This window comes from Bos indicus x Bos taurus, chromosome 3 (assembly GCF_003369695.1).
Source record: "Bos indicus x Bos taurus breed Angus x Brahman F1 hybrid chromosome 3, Bos_hybrid_MaternalHap_v2.0, whole genome shotgun sequence".
In the NCBI taxonomy this organism is placed as follows: Eukaryota; Metazoa; Chordata; class Mammalia; order Artiodactyla; family Bovidae; genus Bos; species Bos indicus x Bos taurus.
The window spans coordinates 43,442,936-43,470,855 of NC_040078.1; the positions used below are offsets into that span (position 1 = coordinate 43,442,936).

General features: G+C 38.1%; 1 protein-coding gene and 1 non-coding gene across 5 annotated transcripts in view; one reads left to right on the forward strand and one right to left on the reverse strand.

Annotated features, from left to right (window-relative positions):
* SLC35A3 (solute carrier family 35 member A3) overlaps positions 1–27,163 on the reverse strand; it is a 44,808-nt gene extending 17,645 nt beyond the window's left edge. Inside the window, exons 1-2 of one of the 4 annotated variants that reach the window (XM_027536414.1) lie at positions 26,726–27,163; positions 768–972 (exon numbers count right to left, since the gene is read on the reverse strand). In XM_027536414.1, the coding sequence (XP_027392215.1) occupies positions 768–972; positions 26,726–26,998 (478 nt within the window). In that variant the 5' untranslated portion in view covers positions 26,999–27,163. Of the gene's footprint in view, positions 1–767; positions 973–11,211; positions 11,702–26,596 lie in introns of those variants that run through there. The other 3 variants (XM_027536416.1, XM_027536417.1, XM_027536415.1) reach the window with 3 other exon arrangements.
* On the forward strand, positions 10,532–10,646 carry LOC113890660. The gene has a single exon (XR_003510606.1). It is a non-coding gene; the product is annotated as a U5 spliceosomal RNA (small nuclear RNA).
* Positions 27,164–27,920: the final 757 nt, after the last annotated feature.

The following is a 27,920-nucleotide window of genomic DNA, read 5'->3' on the forward strand; positions in this document are numbered from 1 at the left end:
AATAAATTCTAAGACATGTTACAATATGTGTGTGTGTGTATATATATATATATATATAAAATTAGTCATGGCTGAACTAATCATGCAGCAAATAAAATAAAAAAGCTTAGACTTTAGTAAAAAATTATGACTCCTCTAAATTATTCTTATTCTCAAAATTATTGTAAATGTAAGAAACTATGCTTCATATTTATAGCATTAATCAGGACATAAAATCACAATATAGATTAGAATAAGATACTTTTATTACTAGACTAAAACTATCTTAATAAAATGAAAATTGAAATGTTCTTAATGCAATAGTGTTCCAATGTGTAGTCACCTATATATATATATATCATATACATATGCGTACCTATATATATATATGTATGTATGTATGTGTGGACTGTGTGTGTTAAGTCGCTTCAGTCGTGTCCAACTTTTTGTGACCCCATGTACCGTAGCCCGCCAGGCTCTTCTGTCCATGGGATTCTCCAGACAAGAATACTGGAGTGGGTTGCCACTTCCTACTCCAGGGGATCTTCCTGACCCAAGGATCGAACCCGAGTGTTTTGTGGGTCCTGTGTTGCAGGCAGATTCTTTACTGCTGAGCCAATAGGGAAGTCTTATATATATGTGTGTGTGTGTGTGTGTGTGTCTATGTATGTATGTATGTATGTATGTGTGTGTGTATATACATACACACATATATATATGAATAACTCTAAAACAATTAAATAAACTTCAGTGACTTAAAAAAAACCCAAAAAACCCTAGATACCTACTGCTATCTTTGTAGACTAATAAAATGCAGGCCATTATCTTCAAAAGTTCAGCAACAACCACAGCTGTAGATGACAGATAACGAGGCCCCTCTTCTTTTAATGTCCTAGAATAACGCATCGTCAGAACCAAACTGGTAGTCTGAAAGACCAAAATTCCTAAAGAAAGGTATTTTAGGTTGGCTGACATTGTTTTATCTTCATTTGCCTGAAAAACAAAATACACAGGGCAAATAAAGTTAGAAAACATAGAAATTTAGAAACATTAAAAATCAGTAAGAGATGTCTCATTCCAAAGAAGATAAAGTGCATTCCACCCTATTTTTCCTGCTAGTTACAACTATAAATCTTGGACCAAAGACAAAGCAACTATAAGGAGACTCTGAAAAGGTGAAAAAATAAGACAAACTGGCTAGAGACTGCAGATCTTGAGAAATGTAGCAGTGAATTCCCTGGAGATTTTTGCCACTCATGTATCTTACCCTGGGTGCTATAGCAGTTCACAACCTGGAACCACCAACAGATGTAGGTCAATAAGAAAAACGCCGTAAGAAAAAGCCCACCGTCTCCAACCGAGGACTGGGAAGACAGCAGTCCTACAGGATGTGACCTCCCCAACTGAGTGCTGTGTAATCTGTGACCAGAGCTTTGATGACCATCCCTAACGTGCACAAATGACAACAGAGTTGGTGGCCCTCCCACCCCCACCAGACACTGTAGCCGAACAGATCATGGGGGCAGAGCTCTGCCAACCACTCCTGCCGTATACAAGGTGAATGGCATTGAAGGTGCAGACCCATCCCTCCCTCTCCAGTGTCTATTTAAGTAGGAACCAAAGTCTCATAACGCTCTAAATGCCCAGGATACAATCCAAAATGAGTGTACTCATCATACTCAAAGACAAAAAAATCTCAACTAGGATAAATAAGGACAATCAACAGGCAACAACACATAGTTAGTACAGATGTTGGAATTATCAGTCAAGAATTTTAAAGCCGTCACTACAAAAACGTACCACCAACAAGCAATTATAAACATTCTTGAAATAATTTTATATCTACATCATTGAAAAAAATAGTACAGAAGTTCTCATGTACACTTCATCCAGTGTCCCCCAAAAATAAAAGAAGCAAAGCTCCAATATTTTTCCTAAAGTAATTTAATATTAACTCTAAGAGACTCACTTTAAATATGAACATACAAACATGTTAAAAAGTAAAAGGAATGGAAAAAGATAAGCCATGATAAAAATAGCTATGAGAAAGTTGGAGGAGTTAGATTAGTATCAGGCAAAACAGATTACATAAGAATTATTTTTAGAATTAAAGGATACTTCATAATGATAAAAGAGTCAACACATCAGGAAGATATTATAAATGTACATGTGCTAACATAGCTTTAAATACATAAAGCTGACAGAACTAAAAGGAAGAACAGGTAAATCTACAGTCAGAATGTGGGATTTTAACCCACCTTTCTCAGTAATTGATAGAATACACACACACACACACACACACACACACACACACAAAACCCAGTAAGAATACAGAAGATCTGAATAACACCATCAGTCACTAAAACTCTGTAGACTTGGAGATGACCCACTAAGATCCTCCTTCAAGGAAGGACTTAATGTAGTGTGCATGGTCAGTCAACTGCCTCTCTGCCCCAAGCCACATCTTTGCTTCAAATTCATCTAAAGATTCAATCTCAAAAAAAAAAAAAAAAGAATCCCTGAAGGGTTTTTTTTTTGGTAGAAACTAACAAACTGATTTGAAAATTTATAGGAAAATACAAAGGACCTGGACAACCAAAAGGATTTTGAAAAGGAAAAATAAACTGGAAGGGGTTAAACTACTGAAATTCCAGACTCACTATAAAGCTCTAGAAATAGACTGTTATTAACATAAGGACAGAAGAATAGATCAATGGAACAGAATGAATTCCAGAACAAGACCTATACATATTTGGTCAAATAATTTTGACAAAGGTACCAAAAAGAAAGCATAGTCTTTTTAACAAATAATTCTGAAACAATGAGCTATCTGTAATTTTTTAAACGAACCACTATTTATCTGCCTCGTGCCAAATATTAACTAGAAATAGAGCTGTTATAAAAGCTAAAAATATAAATATTCAGGGTAAAAACATAGGAGAAAATCATATCCACATTTCTTACAAAACGCACAAACCACAAAAGAGAAATATGGAAAAAGTGGACATTGTCAAAGTTTAAATCTGCTCTTCTGAAGATACTGTAAAAATAATGAAAGGCAAACCACATCATGGGGGAAAATATTCTCAATACAAAAATCTGACCATGGCCTTGTATCTAGAATGTATATAGAACTCTTATAACACAATGAGTAGAAAAAAATTACCCAAATGAAAATGGACAAAAGATTTGATAAACATTTCACCAACAAAAGATAAAATGGCTAATATGCCCACGAAAAAATGTTCAATATCACAGTCATTAGAGAAATACAAATTAAATCCACAATGAGATAACATTATATACCTACGAGAACAGATGAAATCTTAAAAACTGATGCTACCAAGTGTTGAAGAGGGTTTAAAGTGAAAAGAACTCTCAATTTTGCTAGTGGGAATTAAAGTGGTACAACCACTTTATCACCCATCTATCTCATACTTATAGATCTGTGTGAGCAAAAGAATCCTAATGTGAAATAAAACTGTAGCATTTTAGAGGTGGAAAATGTTTTAGAAATCATCCAGTACAATCTATTCCTCTTACAATAAAGAAAACAGTGAACAGAGAAGTTAGATGACTTCTTCAAGGCCTTATAACTACTAATTGGAAATAGCAGTTATGAAGTCAAATATCAAGTTCTCTAGATCCCATTACATGCTACTGTAAAATTTCAAAAGACTTCCTGGTGGCCTTTTATCTCTGTATAAAAGGAGAATAAGTTGCCAGCAATCTACATTTGGCAAAGGCATTTGATTTTCCTGGAAAATGTTACAAAATTATTTCAAATCTGGTTAAGAAACTCTTTTGTTTATTCTGTACAACTAAAACTCTGCAGGGGCCACAGGACTGGAAAGGGTCAGTTTTCATTCCAATCCTAAAGAAAAGCAATGCCAAAGAATGCTCAAATTGCGCACAACTGCACTCATCTCACAGCCAGTACGCAGAAGGCAATGGCACCCCACTCCAGTACTCTTGCCTGGAAAATCCCATGGATGGAGGAGCCTGGTAGGCTGCAGTCCATGGGGTCGCTAAGAGTCGGACATGACTGAGTGACTTCACTTTCACTTTTTACTTTCATGCATTGGAGAAGGAAATGGCAACCCACTCCAGTGTTCTTGCCTGGAGAATCCCAGGGACGGGGGAGCCTGGTGGGCTGCCATCTATGGGGTTGCACAGAGTTGGACACGACTGAAGCGACTTAGCAGCAGCAGCAGCACAGGCTAGTAATGTAATGCTCAAAATTCTCCATGCCAGGCTTCAGCAGTACGTGAACAGTGAACTTCCAGATGTTCAAGCTAGTTTTACAAAAGGCAGAGGAACCAGAGATCAAATTGCCAACATCCGCTGGATTATCGAAAAACTGAGTTCCAAGAAAACATCTACTTCTGCCTTATTAACTATGCCAAAGCCTTTGACTGTGTGGATCACAATAAACTGTGGAAAATTCTGAAAGAGATGGGAATAAGAGACCACCTGACCTGCCTCTTGAGAAACCTATATGCAGGTGAGGAAGCAACAGTTAGAACTGGACATGGAACAACAGACTGGTTCCAAATAGGGAAAGGAGTACGTCAAGGCTGTATATTGTCACCCTGCTTATTTAACTTATATGCAGAGTACATCATGAGAAACGCTGGGCTAGAGGAAGCACAAGCTGGAATCAAGACTTCTGGGAGAAATATCAATAACCTCAGATATGCAGATGACACCACCCTTATGGCAGAAAGTGAAGAACTAAAAAGCCTCTTGATGAAAGTCAAAGAGAGTGAACGAGTTGGTGTAAAGCTCAACATTCAGAAAACGAAGATCATGGCATCTGGTCCCATCACTTCATGGGAAATAGATGGGGAAACAGTGGAAACAGTGACAGACTTTGTTTTGGGGGGCTCAAAAATCACTGCAGATGGTGATTGCAAGCAAGAAATTAAAAGATGCACACTCCTTAAAAGGAAAGTTATGACCAACCTAGACAGCATATTAAAAAGCAGAGACATTACTTTGCCAACAAAGGTCCGTCTGGTCAAGGCTATGGTTTTTCCAGTGGTCATGTATGGATGTGAGAGTTGGACTATAAAGAAAGCTGAGCACCGAAGAATTGATGCTTTTGAACTGTGGTGTTGGAGAAGACTCTTGAGAGTCCCTTGGACTGCAAGGTGGTCCAACCAGTCCATCCTAAAGGAGATCAGTCCTGAGTGTTCATTTGAAGGACTGATGTTGAAGCTGAAACTCCAATACTTTGGCCACCTGATGAGGAGAGCTGAGTCATTTGATAAGATCCTGATACTGGGAAAGATTAAAGGCAGGAGGAGAAGGGGACAACAGAAGATGAGATGGTTGGATGGCATCACTGACTCGATGGATATGAGTTTGGGTAAACTCCAGGAGTTGGTGACAGATAGGGAGGCCTGGCGTGCTGTGGTCCATGGGGTCGCAAAGAGTTGGACACGACTGAGCAAGTGAACTGAACTGAACTGAAGACCATAATGTACATATTATAACGGCAATACTCTGATTTCTTTTCAAATGAAAATATAAAGGTCAGATTCTAAGCCAGGATACATTACTTCTACAATGTGGCTTTTCCACATCCAAGTATATACAACATCAATATAAACATTCACTGTGATAAAACAGTTCTTAATATTCTTAGTCTCTCACAATGTTATTTTTTGTTTTTCTAAGTCTGTGAGAGAATAGAAAAAAATATACACTGGTTTCTGCCCCTGGCTCCTGAAACCCTGGTAGTTCTCTAACTGATAAGGGCACTAGGAGCATCTTTTATTCTAATATTTGGTCTTTGACCCCAGTTCCTGACACATTACTCCTGAAATCCTTGTAATTTTCTGGGTGATAGACATGTCTTTTGTTCTAATAAGGCAAATTTGGGTGGGCTTCTGGATGAGTCCTGAAGGAGAGCTGCTCAGCAGAAAAAACAAGCCATGATTAGAAGCTTGGAATTTTCAGCCCTATCTCTGAGCTCCCCTACTCCCCCATTGTCTGAAGAAGGCAGAAGGGCTGAATATGGAGTTAATGATATATCATGCCTACATGATAAGCCTCCATAAAATCCCAACAGTATAGGGTGCGGAGGGCCTCCAGGTTGGTGAACATATGTGTACAGGGAAGGTGAAGCACCCCAAGTCCATGGGTACAGAAGTTCCTGTGCTGGGAACCCTCCCAGACTCTGCCCTAATCTTCATCTGATTGTTCATCTGTATTCTTCATCATATCCTTTAATAAACTGGTGAACATAAATGTTTCCCTGAGTTCTACGAGCCACTCTAGCAATTTAATCAAGCCTGAGGACCTCTGATTTGTAGCTAAATCCAAGTCAGTTGGTAACTGGGGACCCAGGTTGTGATCAGCATATGAAGTAGGGTGGGAGCAGTCTTGTGAGACTTAGCCCTTAACATATGGGATCCGACACCATCTCCAGATAGGTAGTATCAGAACTGCAGAAGGACATCCAGCTGGTGTTGCAGAGAATTTGCCTTGGTGTGGGGAAAAACCCCACACAGATTTGATGACCAGAAGTGTCAGAAGTGAAATACTCTGTATGAGGAGTAGAGGAAACATGCAGGAGCAAAGAAGGGTGTTGTTTTTCTAATATGAAGTCAAGAAGTAAAATATATGCAAACACATGATTATTTGCACTAGAGCACCTGTAAAGAATTACAGTTGAATTTACAATTCTGCCTAAAGGAAGAAAAAAAACTCAAAATGAAAAAAATGAAGTATTTCCTTTTTTTTTTTTTCCTATTTCTTTTTCTTCCAGTTTTACTGAGATATGATATCTAGTACTGTGTCAGTTTAAGCAGTACAAGATGACTTTCACGTATTATTAAATGATTATCAAATAAATTAACATCAATCACTCTTTGCAACCCCATGGACTGCAGCACACCAGGCTCCCCTCTTCTTCATTATCTCCCAGAGTTTGCTCAAACTCATGTCCACCGAGTCGGTGATGCCATCCAATCACCTCATCCTCTGTCAAGAAGTGTATTTCTAAGACATACACTTAGTTTGATTTTAGAGTACAATATAAGGTAGAAGTAAGTACTTTCATTTAATAAACCCCTATATGCAAAACAAATATATAAAAACAAAATAGATGAAAACAAAGATTATGTTCCACCTCTATAAGACAGTCTTATATATATTTTATATATATATAATATAATATTAGTACTTTGGCCATCTCATGCGAAGAGTTGACTCATTGGAAAAGACTCTGATGTTGGGAGGGATTGGGGGCAAGAGGAGAAGGGGACAACAGAGGATGAGATGGCTGGATGGCATCACTGACTCGATGGACGTGAATCTGAGTGAACTCCGGGAGTTGGTGATGGACAGGGAGGCCTGGCGTGCTGCGATTCATGGGGTCACAAAGAGTCGGACACGACTGAGCGACTGAACTGATCTGATCTGATCTGAATATATCTATAATATTTTCCCATTATAACTGAAAACAAACTTCTAACATTTTCATGTTTAATATTTAATTTCAGTCTCTCCTACATTTTTTTCTCTTATTGTCTAATCCCCCTTCTTTTATCCTTTCAGGTGATACCAATCGTCTAGTTTCCAGATTATTCTTTGTTTCACAAAAACTTCCTATCCAAGAAACTTATATATCAATAATCAACAAGAAACTGTTCTTTCCCAAATGTAGCCATATTCAGTTTACAGTCAAAACCCTCATGTACCAGTCAACAAGTTAACACCCATATTCCTTTAAAGACCCCGATTACTAAGCTCCCTGAACCCACCTGGAGTTCAGTGAGGCTCTCAGATTTAGAGCAGTATTAGAAGGGTCAGGATGCTTAGATGTTCCACTTTCACCTTAAAGCTAAGACATGAAAAATGTATTGTTCCTGATCAATAAACAGCACTATTTCATTTTGATGACTTTCTTTGGTTCGGTTTGTTATGGTTTTTCTAAAAAAGCATTTTATTTACTTTAAAAAGTAGTTACTGTTAGTGAGAAAAATGTAGAAACAAAAATTATATTGAACCCAATCCCACTACTCAAAGACATATGAAGATATTTTGATATAGATTCTGTCAATTTTTCTTAAGTTTTTGGGAAATCTCTAAACCTTGAGGACATTAGCAGCAAAGATAAAAGTACCTAGGCCATTTCATATTCCCACTGAAAGGACTTCAACAACTTTTGGAGATTCTTAGTTACACAGGAAATAAAGTCTTGTAATCAAAAGTTCTAAATTCTCCTAAAAAACAGTAGATCTTTCTTGAGGGAAAAGAATGGATTTTAAAAATATAATAAAATACCAAGAATGTAACAAATGTCCACAATTCCACCACCTAGAACTAACAATTATCAATCTTGTCACATTTGCTTATCTTTCCTTTTTTAAAGGAATAAAACATTATAGTTAAAGTCAAAATTCTCTCTAAGCCACAACTCTAAGTCTTATTCCTCACTGTGCCCCTATTATCATGCGTTTGGAGTATGTATTTCAGTGCACTTTTAAAATTTTATATACCTACACAGAAATATGTGTAATCCTAAATATTTTAATACATGGCATCAAACTTTTAACATAAAATATTCCAATATTTTATATTATTTAACATTAACAGAACTATATCTGTATAGAACATGTAATAACATAATATACAGTATATTAATATAATTATATTAAATATATTTAATGTTTTATATTTAATATACATACCTATACAAACATGGTATACATTATTTAGCATCTTCCTTACTGTATTCAGCATTGTTTTGCCTTCTATGTTGACATACAGACCTAGTTCATTGCTTTTAATAACTCTATAATGCTCCATTAAATAAGCGGGCCTTCTATTTACCCATTCTCCTACTGATCAACATTTAAGGTCCTTTTTTCTCCTTTTAAAGATTTAAATTTAAAAATTTTCTTAACATTTTTCAACAAGTAGCTCCTAAATATTATATAAGCTAATTTGTTTCCAGCTATTTTTCTAAAATTTAATATTTTATATGACTTCTCAGGTCTCTTCTAGTTCTGCTAAGTCACTTCAGTCGTGTCCGACTCTGTGCGACCCCATTGATGGCAGCCCATGAGGCTCCCCCGTCCCTGGGATTCTCCAGGCAAGAACACTGGAGTGGGTTGCCATTTCCTTCTCCAATGCATGAAAGTGAAAAGTGAAAGTGAAGTCGACCCCATGAACTGCAGCACACCAGGCTCCTCTGTCTACGGGATTTTCCAGGCAAGAGTTCTGGAGTGGGGTGCCATCGCTTCTAGTTCTAACTATACACAATAATTTCAATTTTTTCATCCAGAAGTACTATCTCAATATTTAAATTGTAAACTTTGAGGACTTCCCTGTTGGCACAGTAGATAAGAATCTGCCTGCCAACGCAGGGACACAGGTTTAATCCCTGGTCTGGGAAGATTCCACATGCTGTGGAAAATCTAAGTAGTAGTTCAACAACTTCTGATCCCACATGCTGAACTACTGAAGCCCACACAGCCCATGCTCTGCAACAAGAAAAGCCACTGCAACGAGAAGCCCAAAGCACTTCAACGAAGAACAGACTCCGCTCTCTGCAATTAAAGACAGACTGCACAAAAGCAACAAAGACCCAGTGCAGAAAAAAAAATTACATTGTATACCGTGAGTATACATATAGCAATACATAACATATTATCATTAACTATTATAAAGTTATTAGTGTATAATAATAATGTATAGCTGTAATCTTGGTGTGTGTATACTATAATCATACTAATTTGATACAGTCACACTGCAAGTCCTTCTAAAAGTCCTTTGCACAGGAATATTTCAGGATTTGCTTAGTCACTAGAAAAGATCTTGTATTTGCTTTCTGATCACTATTTTTCTTTTGAATTGCCAGAGAAGTTTGATATTTACAAAGTTGAGTTTTATTATTTTTAAATCCCTCTCACTTCTTGAAAGAAAAATGTACAACAAAAACTTCATTCACCTAATAACCTCCATTAATTCGGATTTGATGCGTTTGTATGATGACTTGGTTAGAACTGTGTGTAAAAAATATTAGTGAACTTATTAAGAGTTCAAAAAATTCTCAGTAATTAACAATCTTCGGGGGGAAAAAAGGTTTTTCAAAAATACTAGAAGGTATAATTTAAGCATATTTGATATGCTAATTACATATCCCTTATTTTCATTAAAGTAGCTCCCTAAGATCCTTGCCTTTATAAGGCTTTGTCAACCAATTCTGAGTTACTTAAAGCCTTTAAACATTTAAAAAAAATATATATTACATAAAGTATATTTATCATTAATGCACACTACTACTACTTTCACCCTTATGTTAATCAGGGTTAGTGAGAAATTATTTGTTTGTTTATACCATTATTATTGCACTACTACTACTACTACTACTACTAAGTCACTTCAGTATTGTCCAACTCTGCGTGACCCCATAGACGGCAGCCCACCAGGCTCCCCCATCCCTGGGATTCTCCAGGCAAGAACACTGGAGTAGGTTGCCATTTCCTTGTCCATTGCACTAGATAGGCACTAACCAAATTCTGAAACATTCAACTCTATACTCATGTTTCTCTTCAAATTGAATCTTTTGCTTTTTACTAAAGATCCTTGTTGGGGGGGAGAAGCATGAGTGTTACTTCAATTGTTTGAGGCCTTGTAAGATAAACAAGACTGGAAAAAAAAAAGAAAAGAAAAACACTATATACTAAAAATTTCTATTTATTTTTTACTTGTAGATAAATCTGAAAATCAGCCTGGCTACAAAGTTATTTCCAATAACATATGTATAATCTTTAGGTCTCTGTATGAAGCCCATTATTCCACGGAGACAATATCTGTATTTTGCTGTTATGTCTCCAGCCACTAAAAGTCCTGCAAAACTAAATGTTTAATTAATGTTTTTAAATTGTAGTACAATTTATGTGGATTTTGAAAGACTATTAAGTACCTAAGGAATTCTGAAAATTAATTTTCCTTCCATTATAAAAACAAAAGGCTAAATTTCTAACTTAAGATTTCTTAGAGTGAGCTACTTTTACATTTTCTAAACATTAGTTCTGATATACACTTCCTGAGTATTATATATCACACATTATTGATGCATAATAGAGAAATATAAAAACACATTATAAAGTGGTATGCAAATATAAATTCAGAGTAGTCAGAAACAGCTATTAGTATAAAAACAAACCTTCCAAGTTTTTTCTAAGTAAATGAACAGAAAAAGCAAATACATACAGAAATGCTGACTTCAGCTGCAATTTTTTGTCCATTATCTTCCATGATGCCAAAACTTTAAAACTGCAACCTATAACTGTATGCTAAATAATGATGAATAAAATTCATCACAACTGGCATTTATACGTCTTCTTTCCAAACTATCTCAGTAGACATAATATTCCCCCGAAAGTAGCAACTTTCAAGTTGTACCTGAAGTTCATAATACTCCTGTGGAAAATCCAGAAGTCTTATTTTTTTATAAAAGTGAAAAGAAACATGAGTTAAAGGTACTTTATATTATCAATATAGTCCATTTTGTTTCTACAGTAGAAATAATAACCTCCACTAAACTAGTGAGCTTAAGTTCACTCTAGAGTGCTTAAGAAAAGCAAAATCCTGTTCAGTAACACTTACCAACTGACTCTACAGTCTGTGGTTCCTATTACATTCTAAGTTAAACAACCTTTCATTGTTTCTCCTCCCTTTTCTTCTTCAAGGTGCCAGGTTTTCTGTGTACATAAGACAGTATGACCTGTATGTAAGTTAGAGTACTGTCAATTTTTAACTTGTTTTTTTCTTTACAGACGGCAGATTTTTCACTTCTACATTCAGATAAAATCAATAGTATTCAAATATTTCTTCAACTTCACAAATATAAAACCTCTTTGCATTCTAGTTTTTAGATTAAAAATTGTCTAGTATTATCGTACTCTTTACACACATTAATGACTGGGGAAACATAATGACCTAAAAGATATAGCTCTAAGATTCCCTTCTACTGTGAGGTAGGTGCCACGTAAAAGGTACTCTTTTCTCACTCATCCATTTCCCTACCCCTTTGCTATTCTGTTCTATCACTTTCTGCTGTGGTCACATCCTGCCATTGATAGCTAAAGGCTGAAGTTAAAAGGCATTCTACAAAGAACAGAGGCTAGTGTACAATCCAGGTAGGGTCTGTAGGGTGCCAGAAGTTGCCACCCCAAAGTATGTCTTCAACATGCAGATTATTTCAAGCTGAAAACAGTGAAAGCCCTAAAGACTCAGCAAGAAACTTTGACCTTTCCCTTAACTGACCAAAAAAAAAAAAAAAAAGGGGGAATTTAGATAGAGGGCCTGTTCCCAGAATGTCACCAGAGATATCTGCAAGGAATATGGGCTGTATGTGGCGGAAACTCTAGGCAGAGCCTAGAGATCACAGTCCACTCTGGGTCCTACTGTCACTGCATGGCCCAGCAAATATTTACTTAGCAAACTTTTACTTTTCCATCTTCACGTCAATTGCTTTCCTTCTCTTTGAAGAAACAAACCACTACCTACTACATCCTCTTTTGTCTTTAGCTGCAGAGGGTATTTAAGATGAGGGTTTCAGCCATTTTGACAAGTTACTCAGTTTTCCTGGGTCTCTGTATGTACATGTGTTATTAAACTTTTGTGTGCTTTTTCTTTTCTCAATCTATCTTATGTCAATTCAATTCTGAGACCAGTCAGAAGAACCCAAAAGAATTAAAGGAAAAATTCCTCCTCCATGACAGGGTCACAGGCACTAACCATTAGGATAGTTTCAAGACTCAGGAGATTGGGGTCAGAAGTAGAAAATAAAGGTATCACACAATTCACCATCCATGTTTAAATACATACATACCATGGTCAGGCACTACAATGAGCACTGGATATACAATGATGAACAAAACAAATATAATCTTTTTCTTTGGAGGGCTTATCCTCTAGCTTGGAAGACACAAATTATTCAAATAATTTAAGAAATACTATAAGGATGCAAGGGCTTCCAAGGTGGCTCAGTGGTAAAGAATCTGCCTGCCAATGCAGGAGATAGAGGTTTGATCCCTGGGTCAAGAGAAGGAAATGGCAACCCACTCCAGTATTCTTGCCTGGGAAAACCCATGGACAGAGAAGCCTGGCAGGCTACAGGCCATTGGGTCGCAAAAGAGTCAGATACGACTTAAGAGACTAAACAACAATATAAAGGTGTAAACTGCTATGACACAGTGTATGATAGGCAAGTATCACAGGCAAATTACAGTCCTTGTATTATTACTGTATACAGTAATGGTTAAACTGAAACACATTTCCCCAAATCCCCTTCTCTATATGGTGCTGGGTCAGAATCAACGAAACACAAAACCTGCACAAGATTTGGAAGGCAGAGTGAACGAAGCAAGAGCCATTACTCCAGAAGATTTTCAAGAGTTAAATGTGATGAAACAGAAACAACGGTGCTAGCAGGTCCCATTCATCCTCTTTTCCCTGCTCTAACTCAACTCCTCCCAACTGCTGACCCTACTGAGCAACAGTTCCTAATCCCTAGAACCTGAAAACGTTACCTTATTTGGAAAAGGGAATTTTGCAGATGAAATGAAGTTAAGGATCTTGAGATGGGAAAATTATTCTGAATTAGCTAAGTAAATCCTAAATGCCAACACAAGGGTCCTCATAAAAGACAAAAGAGGAAAATACAAGTACTTACAAGAAGGCTTTTCCTATGGCTCAGTGGGTAAAGAATCCACCTGCAGTCAGGAAAAATAAGGCACAGGTTTGATCCCTAAGCTAGGAAGATATCCTGGAAGAGGAAATGGCAACTCACTCTGGTATTCTTGCCTAAAAACACCCTGGAGGGCTACAGTCCAAAGGGTTGCAGAGAGTCGGACATGACTGAACATGGATGCACGAAAGAGAAAACAGCACTGTAAAGATGGAGGAAAAAGGAATGTGAAGACGCTGGCCTGGAGCATCTGGAGTGATGTTCCAGACTGGAGTGATGTAGCCACAAACCAAGTGATGCTGGCGCCCACCAGATGCTGGAAGAAAAACTGGAGTGGATTATCCCCTAAAGCCTCCGGAGGGTACAGAGTGCCTCTGACACTTTGATATTAACCCAATGATATTGATTTTGGATTTCTTGCCAGCAAAACTGTGGGAAAATACATTACTCTTATTTTAAGCAATCAAACATGTGGTAATTTGTTACAGCAGCCCCAGCAAACCAAACCAAGCATCTGAGTCTATAATGAAAAAATGTAATTGTTCTCCAGTCCATGTGTAGTCGGGAAGAATGCATTTACTATGCGCTGGAAAAAGACTGGTTAAAATTAAGCTTTCACTACTCAAAAGAGATATTAATAAGTTAACAAGAAAACTGGGTTATACTGAAAAGTGCATAGAACAGTTCCTGGCACACAGTATGTGCTCAATAAATATATTTTTAAAAATAAATGCCAAAATCTGTAACAAATCAAGGATACAAAAAAATGAGATATCAGTCTAGAGATCATCCATCATGGAAAATCTGAAGCCTATCCACTTGGTTGATAAAACTAAATGACTAATAATAACACTTCTACAGGGAAGGTAAAGACTTGACAAACATTACAAAGTAATTCTACTACAGCTAATTTTATAAAACATCAATTTCTTTGCTATTTTAAAGAATATAAAGGCAAAAAAAATTTTTTTAAGAAAATAAAAGGCAAAAAAGATTACATGTTTATTAGTCTGTTTTTATAACCTGAAATATTAATAGTAGATAATCAGAGGTAAATGTACAAGCTAGAAAACAATTTTCCAATTTTAAGTTTTCTGTCGATATTCAATTACCCTCAAATTGACCAATTTCAGGTATACTACATTTGTCAAAACATATCATCTGAAATATATCTATATATATGCAGAAAGTCAAACATAGTCCTATAAAATAGCTTTGATTTTCAAGCACTAACATTAATAATAGGGTTCTAGTATTTTCTAACATTTTAAAAATGTTTAAGTATTAAACTGTACTAGGGTAATCAAGAATAATGTCTAGTTCTTTATTTAATTCAGCCTGAGGATAAATCTTTAAGATAAGGGGCATTAAAATATTTTTCTTTGCAGCCTTCACAAATGGTAAAAGTTTTAGAAAAATATGTTTATCAGTGAAAATAATTTAACAGAAACTTCACATGAATTGTTATAGTTTATGGCCTGACAAACTATCAAAGATTTAAAAATTTTTTTAAATCTTAACCTGTTAATTTGTGCTTGGGTAACTAATGAAAGATTACCACACTACCATAAGGACAAAATTCCAATATTAAAATTCAAATCCATTCTAAATCTGACAACACAACCACTCCCAAGTAAACCTTTAATAGTCTTAGAAGTTTCTATTCACTATGGTTGTATTAACCATATAGGATATAAAAATATTTTGTTTTATGCTTTTTTGTTTCCAAAACGTAAAAAATTTTTATTGAAGTACTGTATAGTTGATTTACAATGTTGTATTAGTTTCTGGTATATAGCAAAGTGATTCAGTTATACATGCATAATTATTTTTCATTATAGGTCATTATAAGATACTGAATATAGGTGCCTGTGCCAAACGGTAGGATCTTGCTTATCTATTTTATACATAGTAGTTTTTATCTGCTAATCTCAAACTCCTAATTTACGCCTCCTCCTGCCTTTCCCCTTTGGTAATCATACGTTTGTTTTCTATGTCTGTGAGTTTCTGTTTCTATTTCTGAATACAACATGAATCTATCTCATGTCCTGCTTCATTTCTGATGGGGACAGCCTTCAGGGTTTCACAGCTCTAAATCTACCGTCCATATAGCAAATGTCTTAATAAAATGTGGATCTAATCACACGCCTTTCCTATTTGTAAAGTTTAACTGAAATACAGGGCCTGTCACATAATAGTCATTTACTCTGTTAGATTTATAAAAGAACAAATAAACTCTGTAATATGTAAATTCTCAGAAGGGAAAAATGACCCTGTGAATTAAGTCTCTCTGTACATACATATGGAGAAGGAAATGGCAACCCACTCCAGTATTCTTGCCTGGAGAATCCCATGGAGAGAGGAGCCTGGTAGGCTACAGTCCATGGGGTTGCAAAGACTTGGACACGACTGAGCGACTTCACTTTCACTTTTAAACAAATGCAACTGGTTTTCATTAAATATTTTCTAATAGTTGCAACTTCACAAGAGAAGTTAATGAAATAATTATTTACTGAGCACCTGCAACCAATCAGACATTGTGCTAGGTGCTTTATGGCATCATCTCACTTAAAACTCATTTTATCTGTAAAGGAGATACCACTCATTTTACAGATTAAAAACTGAAGTTCTGAGATATTAAGTCTATAACTTCCTTTGCATAATATGACAGAATTCAGATACGAAGCATGATTTCTCTCAGTCAAAGCTACAATTCATGGCCCATGAATTTTTGCAAGGAGTCTATTGCATGGTCTTTGCAATAATGCCTAAGTGTTGAAACATGTCTAAGTTTTAGAGGGTCAGTCACCATAACATATTAGAGTATGCCTCCACCAGATTGTATAAGTTCACATTCTGTCTCCACATAACCATAACCAGGGCAAAGTACTTAACCTCTGTCCCTCCTTTCTCTTACCTATAAAATGGGAATAAACAATAGTATGTACTTCATAAAATGGTTTAAAGGATATAAATTACAAAACAGGGGTTATAATTCTACATTGCCTCATCTGAGTATTCACTGGATAAAAGAGTCAGCAAAAACAATACCGGGAGCAGACTGTGGCTCAGATCATGAACTCCTTATTGCCAAATTCAGACTTAAATTGAACAAAGTGGAGAAAACCACTAGACCATTCAGGTATGACCTAAATCAAATCCCTTACAATTATACAGTGGAAGTTGAGAAACAGATTTAAGGCACTAGATCTGATAGACAGAATGCCTGATGAACTATGGACGGAGGTCTGTGACACTGTACAGGAGACAGGGATCAAGACCATCCCCAAGAAAAAGAAATGCAAAAAAGCAAAATGGCTGCCTGAGGAGGCTTTACAAATAGCTGTGAAAAGAAGAGAAGCCAAAAGCAAAGGAGAAAAGGAAAGATATAACCATCTGAATGCAGAGTTCCAAAGAATAGCAAGGAGAGATAAGAAAGCCTTCCTCAGAGATCAATGCAAAGAAATAGAGGAAAACAACAGAATGGGAAAGACTAGAGATCTCTTCAAGAAAATTAGAGATACCAAGGGAACATTTCATGCAAAGATGGGCTCGATAAAGGATAGAAATGGTATGGACCTAACAGAAGCAGAAGATATTAAGAAGAGGTGGCAAGAATACACAGAAGAATTGTACAAAAAAGATCTTCATGACCCAGATAATCATGAAGGTGTGATCACTCCCACTCACCTAGAGCCGGACATCCTGGAATGTGAAGTCAGGTAGGCCTTAGGAAGCATCACTACGAACAAAGCTAGTGGAGGTGATGGAATTCCAGTTGAGCTATTTCAAATCCTGAAAGATGATGCTGTGAAAGTGCTGCACTCAATATGCCAGCAAATTTGGAAAACTCAGCAGTGGTCACAGGACTGGAAAAGCTCAGTTTTCATTCCAATCCCAAAGAAAGGTAATACCAAAGAATGCTCAAACTACCGCACAATTGCACTCATTCACATGCTAGTAAAGTAATGCTCAAAATTCTGCAAGCCAGGCTTCAGCAGTACGTGAACCATGAACTTCCAGATGTTCAAGCTGGTTTTAGAAAAGGCAGAGGAACCAGATATCAAATTGCCAACATCTGCTGGATCATTGAAAAAGCAAGAGAGTTCCAGAAAAACATCTATTTCTGCTTTATTGACTGTGCCAAAGCCTTTGACTGTGTGGATCACAATAAACTGTGGAAAATTCTGAAAGAGATGGGAATACCAGACCACCTAATCCGCCTCTTAAGAAAACTGTATACAGGTCAGGAAGCAACAGTTAGAACTGGACATGAAACAACAGATTGGTTCCAAATAGGAAAAGGAGTACGTCAAGCTTGTATATTGTCACCCTGCTTATTTAACTTATATGCAGAGTGCATCATGAGAAACACTGGGCTGGAGGAAGCACAAGCAGGAATCAAGATTGCTGGGAGAAATATCAATAACCTCAGATATGCAGATGACACCACCCTTATGACAGAAAGTGAAGAGGAACTAAAAAGCCTCTTGATGAAAGTGAAAGTGGAGAGTGAAAAATTTGGCTTAAAGCTCAACTTTCAGAAAACTAAGCTCATGGCATCCAGTCCCATCACTTTATGGCAAACAGATGGGGAAACAGTGCAAACTGGCTGACTTTATTTTTCTGGGCTCCAAAATCACTGCAGATGGTGACTGCAGCCATGAAATTAAAAGATGCTTGTTCCTTGGAAGGAAAGTTATGACCAACCTGGACAGCATATTAAAAAGCAGAGACAGTACTTTGCCAACAAAGGTCTGTTAAGGCAAGGCTATGGTTTTTCCAATAATCATGTATAGATGTGAGAGTTGGACTATAAAGAAAGCTGAGCGCTGAAGAATTGATGCTTTTGAACTGTGGTGTTAGAGAAGACTCTTGAGAGTCCCTTAGACTGCAAGGAGATCTAACCAGTCCATCCTAAAGGAGATCAGTCCTGGGTGTTCATTGGAGGACTGATGTTGAAGCTGAAACTCCAATACTTCGGCCACCTGATGTGAAGAGCTGACTCATTTGTAAAGACCCTGACGCTGGGAAAGATTGAGGGCAGGAGGAGAAGGGGATGACAGAGGATGAGATGGTTGGATGGCATCACTGACACAATGGACATGGGTTTGGGTGGACTCCAGGAATTGGTGATGGACAGGGAGGCCTGGCGTGCTGCAGTTCATGGGGTCACAAAGAGTTGGACATGCCTGAGCAACTGAACTGAACTGAACTAAGACTTACTCATGTTACAAAATGCCACTAATAACATTTAAAATTGGCTTTTTATAGCACATATGAATTTAGAAAAACCTTATCTACCTTTTACAGAAAAACTAGGCAGAGTAGGTATAAAGTCATGTGTGGACATTTCCTTACTGGAATAATTTTCTTTCTTAGCACTTATCTGACATGATCTAAAATTCCAGCTTCATTTTAACTCTGTTTTCTACTATATTACCTGACTTACCAAAGCTTTTCAATTAAAGTGCTTATCTCCAGGCAGCAACTGATTCTTTGGTTCCATTTGGGATGGTATCTCCGACATGGATGATAAACTAGTAAGAGTTTTGGGTAGGCAATCTGGATTGAGCAGCTGAGTTACACTTTAGCTTATAAAATAAACACTCATATTTATATACCAAATACTCTCAAATTTATATAGCAGAAGACATCCAAAAACCAATCATTAAAATACGTATAAAAAAATCATATTAAAAAAAAAAAGTAAAAAAAACAAAACAAAACCCATATATAACCACAGCACTATACTCCTTCATTAAAGGAAACAATTAAGTTTAATGTACTTAGGATACACCTGTTTTTCAGACAGGTGAAATCTAATGTTAAGCTACCAATTCATATTGATCTGAACTTTAATAAATTCATACACGCATTATTATTAACTACTAGTTTGATGATGTTCAAGCTACCTCAGTAACCCAGACAGGTCTACAATTTACTCTTCAGTTTTTTATAATTTCACACACACACACAAATCCACAGCAGACTGTTATCAAATAGAAACTTCCTTCTCTAATAAAGGGAAATAAACTCAAAAGTTATACTTCATAGCTACTGAAGGATGATTAGCCTTTAAGGGAGAGAATATTTCAGTTGATTCCAATTATCTGTCCAGTCATTCATCCAACATACTTTCTACTAATATCCATTTCAAATATAACTGAGGCAGCCCAGACCGTGTATGTAGGACACAGGGTTTGATCTGTCTCACCCTGAATATTCTCATTTAAAAGGTGGTGATGGGAAACAAAATATGTCATTCCCAAAATATGCTACTTTGACATATTATTTTGAGTTGTAGGTATTAAAACGCAGGGAAACCTTCTCTGAATTTCCCTTATCTGCTTAAACATAAATCCTCTAAAAGGAAGTCAACTGTCATAAATCCACTCCCCAAAGGAGCTTCATCAACCGAGACTGACTATTAATCACAGGAGAGGAGACTAAGAGAGGAAGGTAAATTCTGATGTTGTCCTTTACAAATTCAGATTAGCAGGAGAGAACATTTGTAAAAATTCATTCTCTGAATTGCAACTTTGTATATAAAATGGTTTTGGTATATTCATCGTTTTTTATTTTATTTTATTTATTTTTGGCTGTGCTGGGTCTTTGTTGCTTCATGGGCTTTTCTCTGGTTGCAGTGAGCAGAGGCTACTCTCTAGCTGTGGTGCAAGGGTTTCTCATTGCCATAGCTTCCTTACTGCGGAGCACAGGTTCTAGGGCACACGGGCTCAGGAGTTGCAGTTTCTGGGCTGTAGAGCATAGGCTCAGTAGCTGTGGCCCACGGGTTTAGCTCTGCGGCGTGTGTGATCCTCCAGGTCCAGGGACCAACCAATCTCCTGCATTGTTGTTGCTGTTCAGTTGCTAAGTCATCTGACTCTTTATGATCCCACAGACTGCAGCATGCCAGGCTTCCCTGTTCTTCACCATCTCCCAGAGTTTGCTTGAATTCGTATCCACGAAGTCAGTGATGCCCTCTTCTCCTTATCTCAGACTTTCCCTTTATCAGGGTCTTTTCCAATGAGTCAGCTCTATGGTACTATGGTAGCCATAGTATTGGAGCTTCAGCTTCAGCATCAGTCCTTCCAATGAATATTCAGGATTGACAGGTTTGATCTCCTTGCTGTCCAAGGGACTCTCAAGAGTTTTCTTCAGCACCACAACTCAAAAGCATCAACTTTTTGGCACTCAGACTTCTTTATGGCCCAACTCTCACATCTGCACACGACTACTGGAAAAACCATAGCTTTGACTATATGGACCTCTGATGGCAAAGTGATGCCTCTGCTTTGTAAACATGCTGTCTAGGTTGGTCATAGCTTTTCTTCCAAGGAGCAAGCATCTTTTAATTTCATGACTGCAGTCACTGTCCACAGTGATTTTGGAGCCCAAGAAAATAAAATCTGTCACTGTTTCTACTTTTTCCCTTTCTGTTTGCTATGAAGTGATGGGACTGGGTGCCATGACCTTAGGTTTTTGAATGTTGAGTTTTAGGCCAGCTTTTTCACTCTCCTCTTACTTTCATCAAGAGGCTCTTTAGTTCCTCTTCACTTTCTGCCATTAGGGTGGTATCATCTGCATATCTGAGGTTGTTGATACTTCTTTCTCCCTGCAATCTTGATTCTAGGTTGTGATTCATCCAGCCTGGCATTTTGTATGATGTACTCTGCATATAAGTTACATAAGCAGGGTGACAATATACAGACTTGATATACTCCTTTCCCAGTTTTGAACCAGTCCATTGTTCCATATCTGGTTCTAACTGTTGGTTCCTGACCTGCATACAGGCTTCTCAGGAGACAGGTAAGGTGGTCTGGTATTCCCATCTCTTTAAGAATTGTCCATAGTTTGTTGTGTTCCACACAGCCAAAAGCTTTAGCACAGTCAATAAAGATGTTTTTCTGGAATTTGCTTGCATCTTCCATAATCCAAAGGATGTTAGCAAGTTGATTTCTGGTTCCTCTGTCTTTTCTAAATCCAGCTTGTCATCTGGAAAGTCTCAATTCATGTACTGCTGAAGCCTAGTTCATGAACTGCTGAAGCCTAGCTTGAAGGATTTTGAGCATTACCTTGCTAGCATGTGAAATGAGTGCAACTGTGTGGTAGTCTGAACATTCACTGGCATTGCCCTTCTTAGGAACTGGAATGAAAACTGACCTTTTCCAGTCCTGTGGACACTGCTGAGTTTTCCAAATTTGCTGACAGGCAGATTCTTTACCACTGAGTCACCATGGAAGCCCACTCATTGGTTTGATTCTTGCCTTCCCAGGGACAGCTATTGCTTTCCAGTTTGTCTCATTTTGTGTCCTGAAAAACTGGGGTTGGTTTTCTGCCTGCTCAGGCATGCAGGTTATGATTCTTGTGTATTCAAGCAACTCAACTGTAAGGTTGGGGGCAAAAAAATATGAGGAGACAGAAATGTGGGTTACATCTCATCTGCAGCTACTGTCCTACAGACCACTGCCAGCTTGGGGTGGGGGTGGGATGTTACCATCTTAAAATTTTGTGTATCACAGAAATAATCAAATTTCCTTGTCCACTGCATTAGAATGAACTCTCACTAGATCCTTAACTATGACCATTTTTAAGTCTTCTGTCATTTACAAATAGTTACTGTTTTACTCTTATGCTTTCCTGCTGCTCCTAAGTCACTTCAGTCGTGTCCGACTTTGTGTGATCCCAGAGACGACAGCCCACCAGGCTCCCCCGTCCCTGGGATTCTCCAGGCAAGAACACTGGAGTGGGTTGCCATTTCCTTCCTGAAGTTTGTCCAGAACATTTGTCTTCAAAAAGATTCAAGAAAATGACACTGATAAGTACTCTACATTACAGATTTGTAATAACTTTAAAATCATACCAATGAACTAGGTAATAAATTCCAGAACTCTAATGGAAAAAATTAATGGATTCATGAAACTACTAACTTTAGATCAAGCAAAACAGGAATAATTACATGGGACTGAGAAAATGATGAGAATGATTTTTAATTTTATGACTTTTTGTTAAAAACATTGCTAGCTCTTTAACACTTTAACAGATTGAAGGAAGTCTTTTTTCTTAAACTTTCTATAATTTAAAGCAATTTGGTAAATTATATCTTTGCAAACAGAACGGAAACATTTATTTATCTGTTTCTCCCTACGTGATTCTTCAAAAAATCGGAAACTAATAGTGAGTATTCTTAATTTCATGACAATATAGTTACTTGCATATGTTCAATAAGAATCTATTTTCCTTGTAATAGGATACAGTTGGAAACACTGGCTATACGGCCAAAGTTTTGACTGAGAAGTCATATTTGAGGATAATATCAACTTTAAGGAATTAAGGTGGACTTTGTGTAAAGTCCACCATTCTTTTGGTAAAGAATCCACCTGCAATGTGGGAGACCTGGGTTCAATACCTGGGTTGGGAAGACCACCTGGAGAAGGGAAAGGGTTCCCACTCCAGTATTCTGGCCTGGAGAATTCCATGGACTGTATAGTCCACTGGGTCGCAAAGAGTCGGACACGATTCCAGCTTTCACTTTACAAGGTCAATGAAGCCCCTTCCAGAAACACACACACACACACACACACACACACACACAAAACCCCTGGTATCTTGCTTTCATAGTTCCAAGCCATATCAGTTGAGTAAGGAAGGTCATTTTCTGGTGGGTCCAAGAACTTAAGGATTTCTTAGGGACCTCAAGGAAAAAGGAGAGAGAAATTCACTCAAATCTAAGTATTACAGGAGAAATCTGACGGTCAGTCCTTGGCTTGGCTTTCTGGGCTTGAGATACTTTCAAACGTCTGAGATTCCTTCTGAAAGTTACAGCAAAGCAGATTTTAAGAGTCTTTATGGTCAATTACTATTCTTACTGCATTTACATAAATAATCAGGCCAAGTTTAATGAGACTAGACTTATTGTGCAAACAAATTAGTCTTACTGTAACTATCTTTGGTAGAAGTAGAGAGGACTAGAGAGAGAACATTTACGTTTCAGTAGCACACTTCTGTGGATATCATATTCTACTGTAGTCCACTGCCTTTGAGGTTTTATAATCTACTTGTACACTGGATTGGATCTCTGAATTATTCTAGTTTCCTCCAATATCTAGTTATGACTCTCTAAACTAACATTTTCAACTTTCTCTACTCTGACTTGGAATCACAAAAACTAAACACTGTCCTTTTCCCAAAGCCCTGCAAGCTGAAGCTAGACAACTTGGGTAACTTATTATTTTTCCAGTTTTATTGAGTTATAATTGACATACAGCACCACATAATTTTATGTTGCACAGCATAATGATTTGACTTACATACATCGTGAAATGATTACCACAGTAAATTTAGTGAATATCAATCTTCTCATGTAAATTAAATAGAAAATATATATTTATGTTTTTTGCCTTATGATGAGAATGTTTACGATTTACTCTCAACAACTTTAATATATAAAGTACAGAAGTAATACTACATTTATCACATTGTACATTATAGCCCTAGTATTTATTCATCTTATAACTGAAAGTTTTTGCCTTTTGACTACCTTCTTCCAATTCTACCCTACCTTCCACTCTGCCACCCTCTGGTAACCACAAAAATGATGTCTTTTTTCTGAGTTTGTTTTTGAAGTACAATTGACATACAACACTATGCTAGTTCCTGGTATGCACCATAGTGATTTGCTACTTCTATACATTTCTAAAGTAATCACCATGATACATACAGTCACCATCTGCCACCTAAGATTTACACATGTACTGACTATATTCCCCACACTGTACATTTCCTACTTGTAACCGTTTGTTATTGGAAGTTGTACCTTTTAATCTCTTCCACCTATTTCTCCCCTAACCACCTGCTTGTTCTCTGAGTTTATGATTCTATTTCTGTTTAGAATGATCACTCTTGTGTTATAGTATAATCTTATTTCAGCTTTTTATTAATCTTATATTTGAAAATGCTTTTCTATTCTATGTTTTAGTACTTTATTTGATCCTCAAAGTAATAAATCTTTGAGGTAGTATAGATAACTTTCTCAAAAAATGATAGCAAAATGCTAATTTACCAAATATTATAAAATACTTATAAAGTGCAGCACACAAGAGAAGAATGTTTTGGACTGAAGACGGACTTTAGAGAGCTTTATAAGAAGGAAGTAGCAACTTCCAGTTGGAAAAGAAGTCCTGGGAATACTGTACAGCATGGTAACTATAGTTAATAATACCATATTGTATATTTGAAAGTTGCAAAAAGAGTAAACTTAAAATCTTAAAAGCTGTCATTACAAGAAAAATTTGGGGGACTTCTCTCGTGATCCAGTGGCTAAGACTCTGAGCTCCCAATGCAGGGGACCCAAGTTCAATCCCTGGTCAGGGAACAAGATCTCACATGCTGCAACTAAGACCTGGTGCAGCCAAATAAATAAATATAAAAAAAAAAGAAAAATTTTGTATCTATGTGTGGTGATGAATGTTAACTAGATTTGTGGTGATAATTTTGCAATACATACAAATATCAAATCATTATGATGTACACTGGAAACTAATACAGAGTTATATGTCAATTACATCTCAATTTTTTAAAAAAATTAAAGGAGGTGGCATTAAAGAATACCTTTTGCAAAGATGGACAGAATGATTTCTACAAAGATGGAAAAAAAGGCCTTCCTTGTAGGAAGAAAGGATGTAAGCAAAGAAGGCGGCACATAGGCATAGAACATGTTCAGAAATTAACTTCAAAGTAACTATTACGATTGAGCTAAAAAACAGAACTCGTGGGATAAAATAATTTTTTAAAAAAGAATGAAAGGGACATGTTGATTTGATTGAAGTCAAGGAGAGCTACACATTTTTGAAGAGCTTTGGTTGGTAACCTAAATAATTTTAAATTTAATCTGGATTCAATAGAAAGTCACTGGAGTATGTCTGAGGAAAGAGAAACCAAGGAATACATAAGACCTCTGGTTTTGAAAAGCAGTTTCAAGGGGAGTTACTGGAAGGGAGATAGGCTGAGGGCAGCAAATCCAGCCACTGCCACAGAGCAAGTAAGAAGAGGAAAGAGAAGTCACGTTTAGCATAGAAATGAAAAAGAGAACAAGCAAACTGGGATGCTGAAAAAGTAGAATCAATACTTGGGAGGAAAGTTAGGGCCAGGAATGTAAATTTATAAGTCATGCCCTTAAAGGAAACAATCTGAGTTTACCAGCGAAAATGAGTAAGGGCACCAAGTGAGAAACTACCAAATTTCATTTTTAACTACCAGAGTTGAACGCTGATCGAAAACAAAAAACTGCGGTTCCATTTTCAAATGCTGCATGTAACAGAACATAATAAAAGATTCAGCCTTCTACCATAAAGTAATGAAAAGTGTTTTACCAAGCATGGCCCAATACTACATTTAATATTACCCTTTAATTCATTTGAACCAGCATCCCCTGTAGTTTAGTTGCTTTAAATAAAAGTTAATTAAAATCTTCCCTTCCTAAACACTCAGAACCCAACAAGCACACCTTTTCTGATAGGAATCCCACCTGGCCTCAGACAGCCTTTGCCTGCGTACTAGCCTTACCAAGGACAACCTTTCCATTTCTTGAAGTCCCTGAGGCTTCTTCAGCGCAGGGTCCCGGTCTCCTGGCTCGGCATCAGCCACAGGGCCGTACACCGAGCGGGAAGCTCCAGGGCAGTTCGCAAATGGAGTGACCGCCAGCCTGGCCCTCCGGCCACTCGGTTCCGCACGCCCGAGACTCTAAAGCACACACTGCCGTTTTCATTTGGTTGACACACCCCTTTCCTGGAGCCCTTTTCCTTCCTACACCTAGCACATTCCTCACGTCGTCCCTCGTACTTACAACGTGTCACTTCATCCACTCCCACCCCGTACTCAGCTAGTACTTAAGGTATTCCATACCGTTCCCTTCACTCAGACAGACTTCGTATCAGCCGCGCGCCCGCTGCATCCTCCCGGAGCTGCCCCGGCCAAAGCAGAGGCCACCGGCCTGCCCGTGCCCGCCGCCACCCAGGAGCGCACCAGGCTCACCTTCCGCGCAGCTCGTCCGGCTGCGCGTACTGGGGGCGGCGGCTCAGCTCGGCCCGGCGCCCCAGGCTGCGGCGCCCGCCGGGTCCCCCGCTTCCCTTGAAGCGCAGCACCACTCGCTACCGCCGCCGTCGGTGCCGCCGGCCCAGTGCGGCTCAGGCGTTTCCGGGTTCCCGCGGTCCCGTCTCCCAATCGCTCCGGCTGCCGCCTCGGCCCGGGTGAACGCCGTTCCCGGCTCGGCTCTGCTGGTCCCATCTTGGCATTTGCCAACTCCATCCCCAAGACGAGGACTTCAGAGGCTCCGCGGGCGACCCCCGGAGCCGGCTTCTCTGTCGCGTCCTTGCCTGGGGCAGTACCTTCTGCTAGTTGTTTCCTAAAGGGACGTAGCGAACGGAGTGACTCCAGCGGCGTGCCTCTGCCGGACTGCCTGGTGGCGAAGGTCGCCAGAGTGTGAGACTGCGAAAGTAAAGTCAAAGTCCTTTGGGGGCAAAGGACCCTGAGAGGGAGTGAGGAGGTGGATCCAGGAAGCAAACACACTGGGTTCTAGAAATGTCAGTGACAGTGAAAACTAACGAGATTCGTTCTGGCTCAGGCTGCCATTCATTTTTCTGGAAGGCTTGTTCGGTTGGAAATAACCGCTTCTCCCACTCTGGTTTAGACCCTGAGGCTGAACAGAGCCTAGAGCAGCGCCACCAAATTAGTAGGGTAGGATTATCCCTTTCCTCTTAACACCACGCCGCTATGAATTAAGCCTGTGTCTCTTTATATTGCAAATGATTAAAACTACATCCGAGAAAGACAAACGGAGAAAGAGAGCAGAAAAACAAAATTAAATAACTGTATTAGAGTAGAATGACTGGCTTTAAAATTTTGGCTCAGATGGAAACGAATCTGCCTGCAACGCAGGAGACCCAGGTTGGATCCCTGGGTTGGGAAGATCCCATGGAGAAGGAAATGGCAGTATTCTTGCCTGGGAAATCCCACGGACAGAAGAGCCTGGAGGGCGTCCAGTGCATGGGGCTCGCAAAGAGACACGACTTGAGCGACTAACACTCATGATCTTGAGAAATTCCCAGGATGGTGGAATATATCTTAGATTTTCATGTTTGTTCTAAATATTTTGGAAGTAAAATGTGCCTGATGCATAATAATAATAGCTAGGCACTATTCTAAGATTAAGATAGAATATATAATGAAT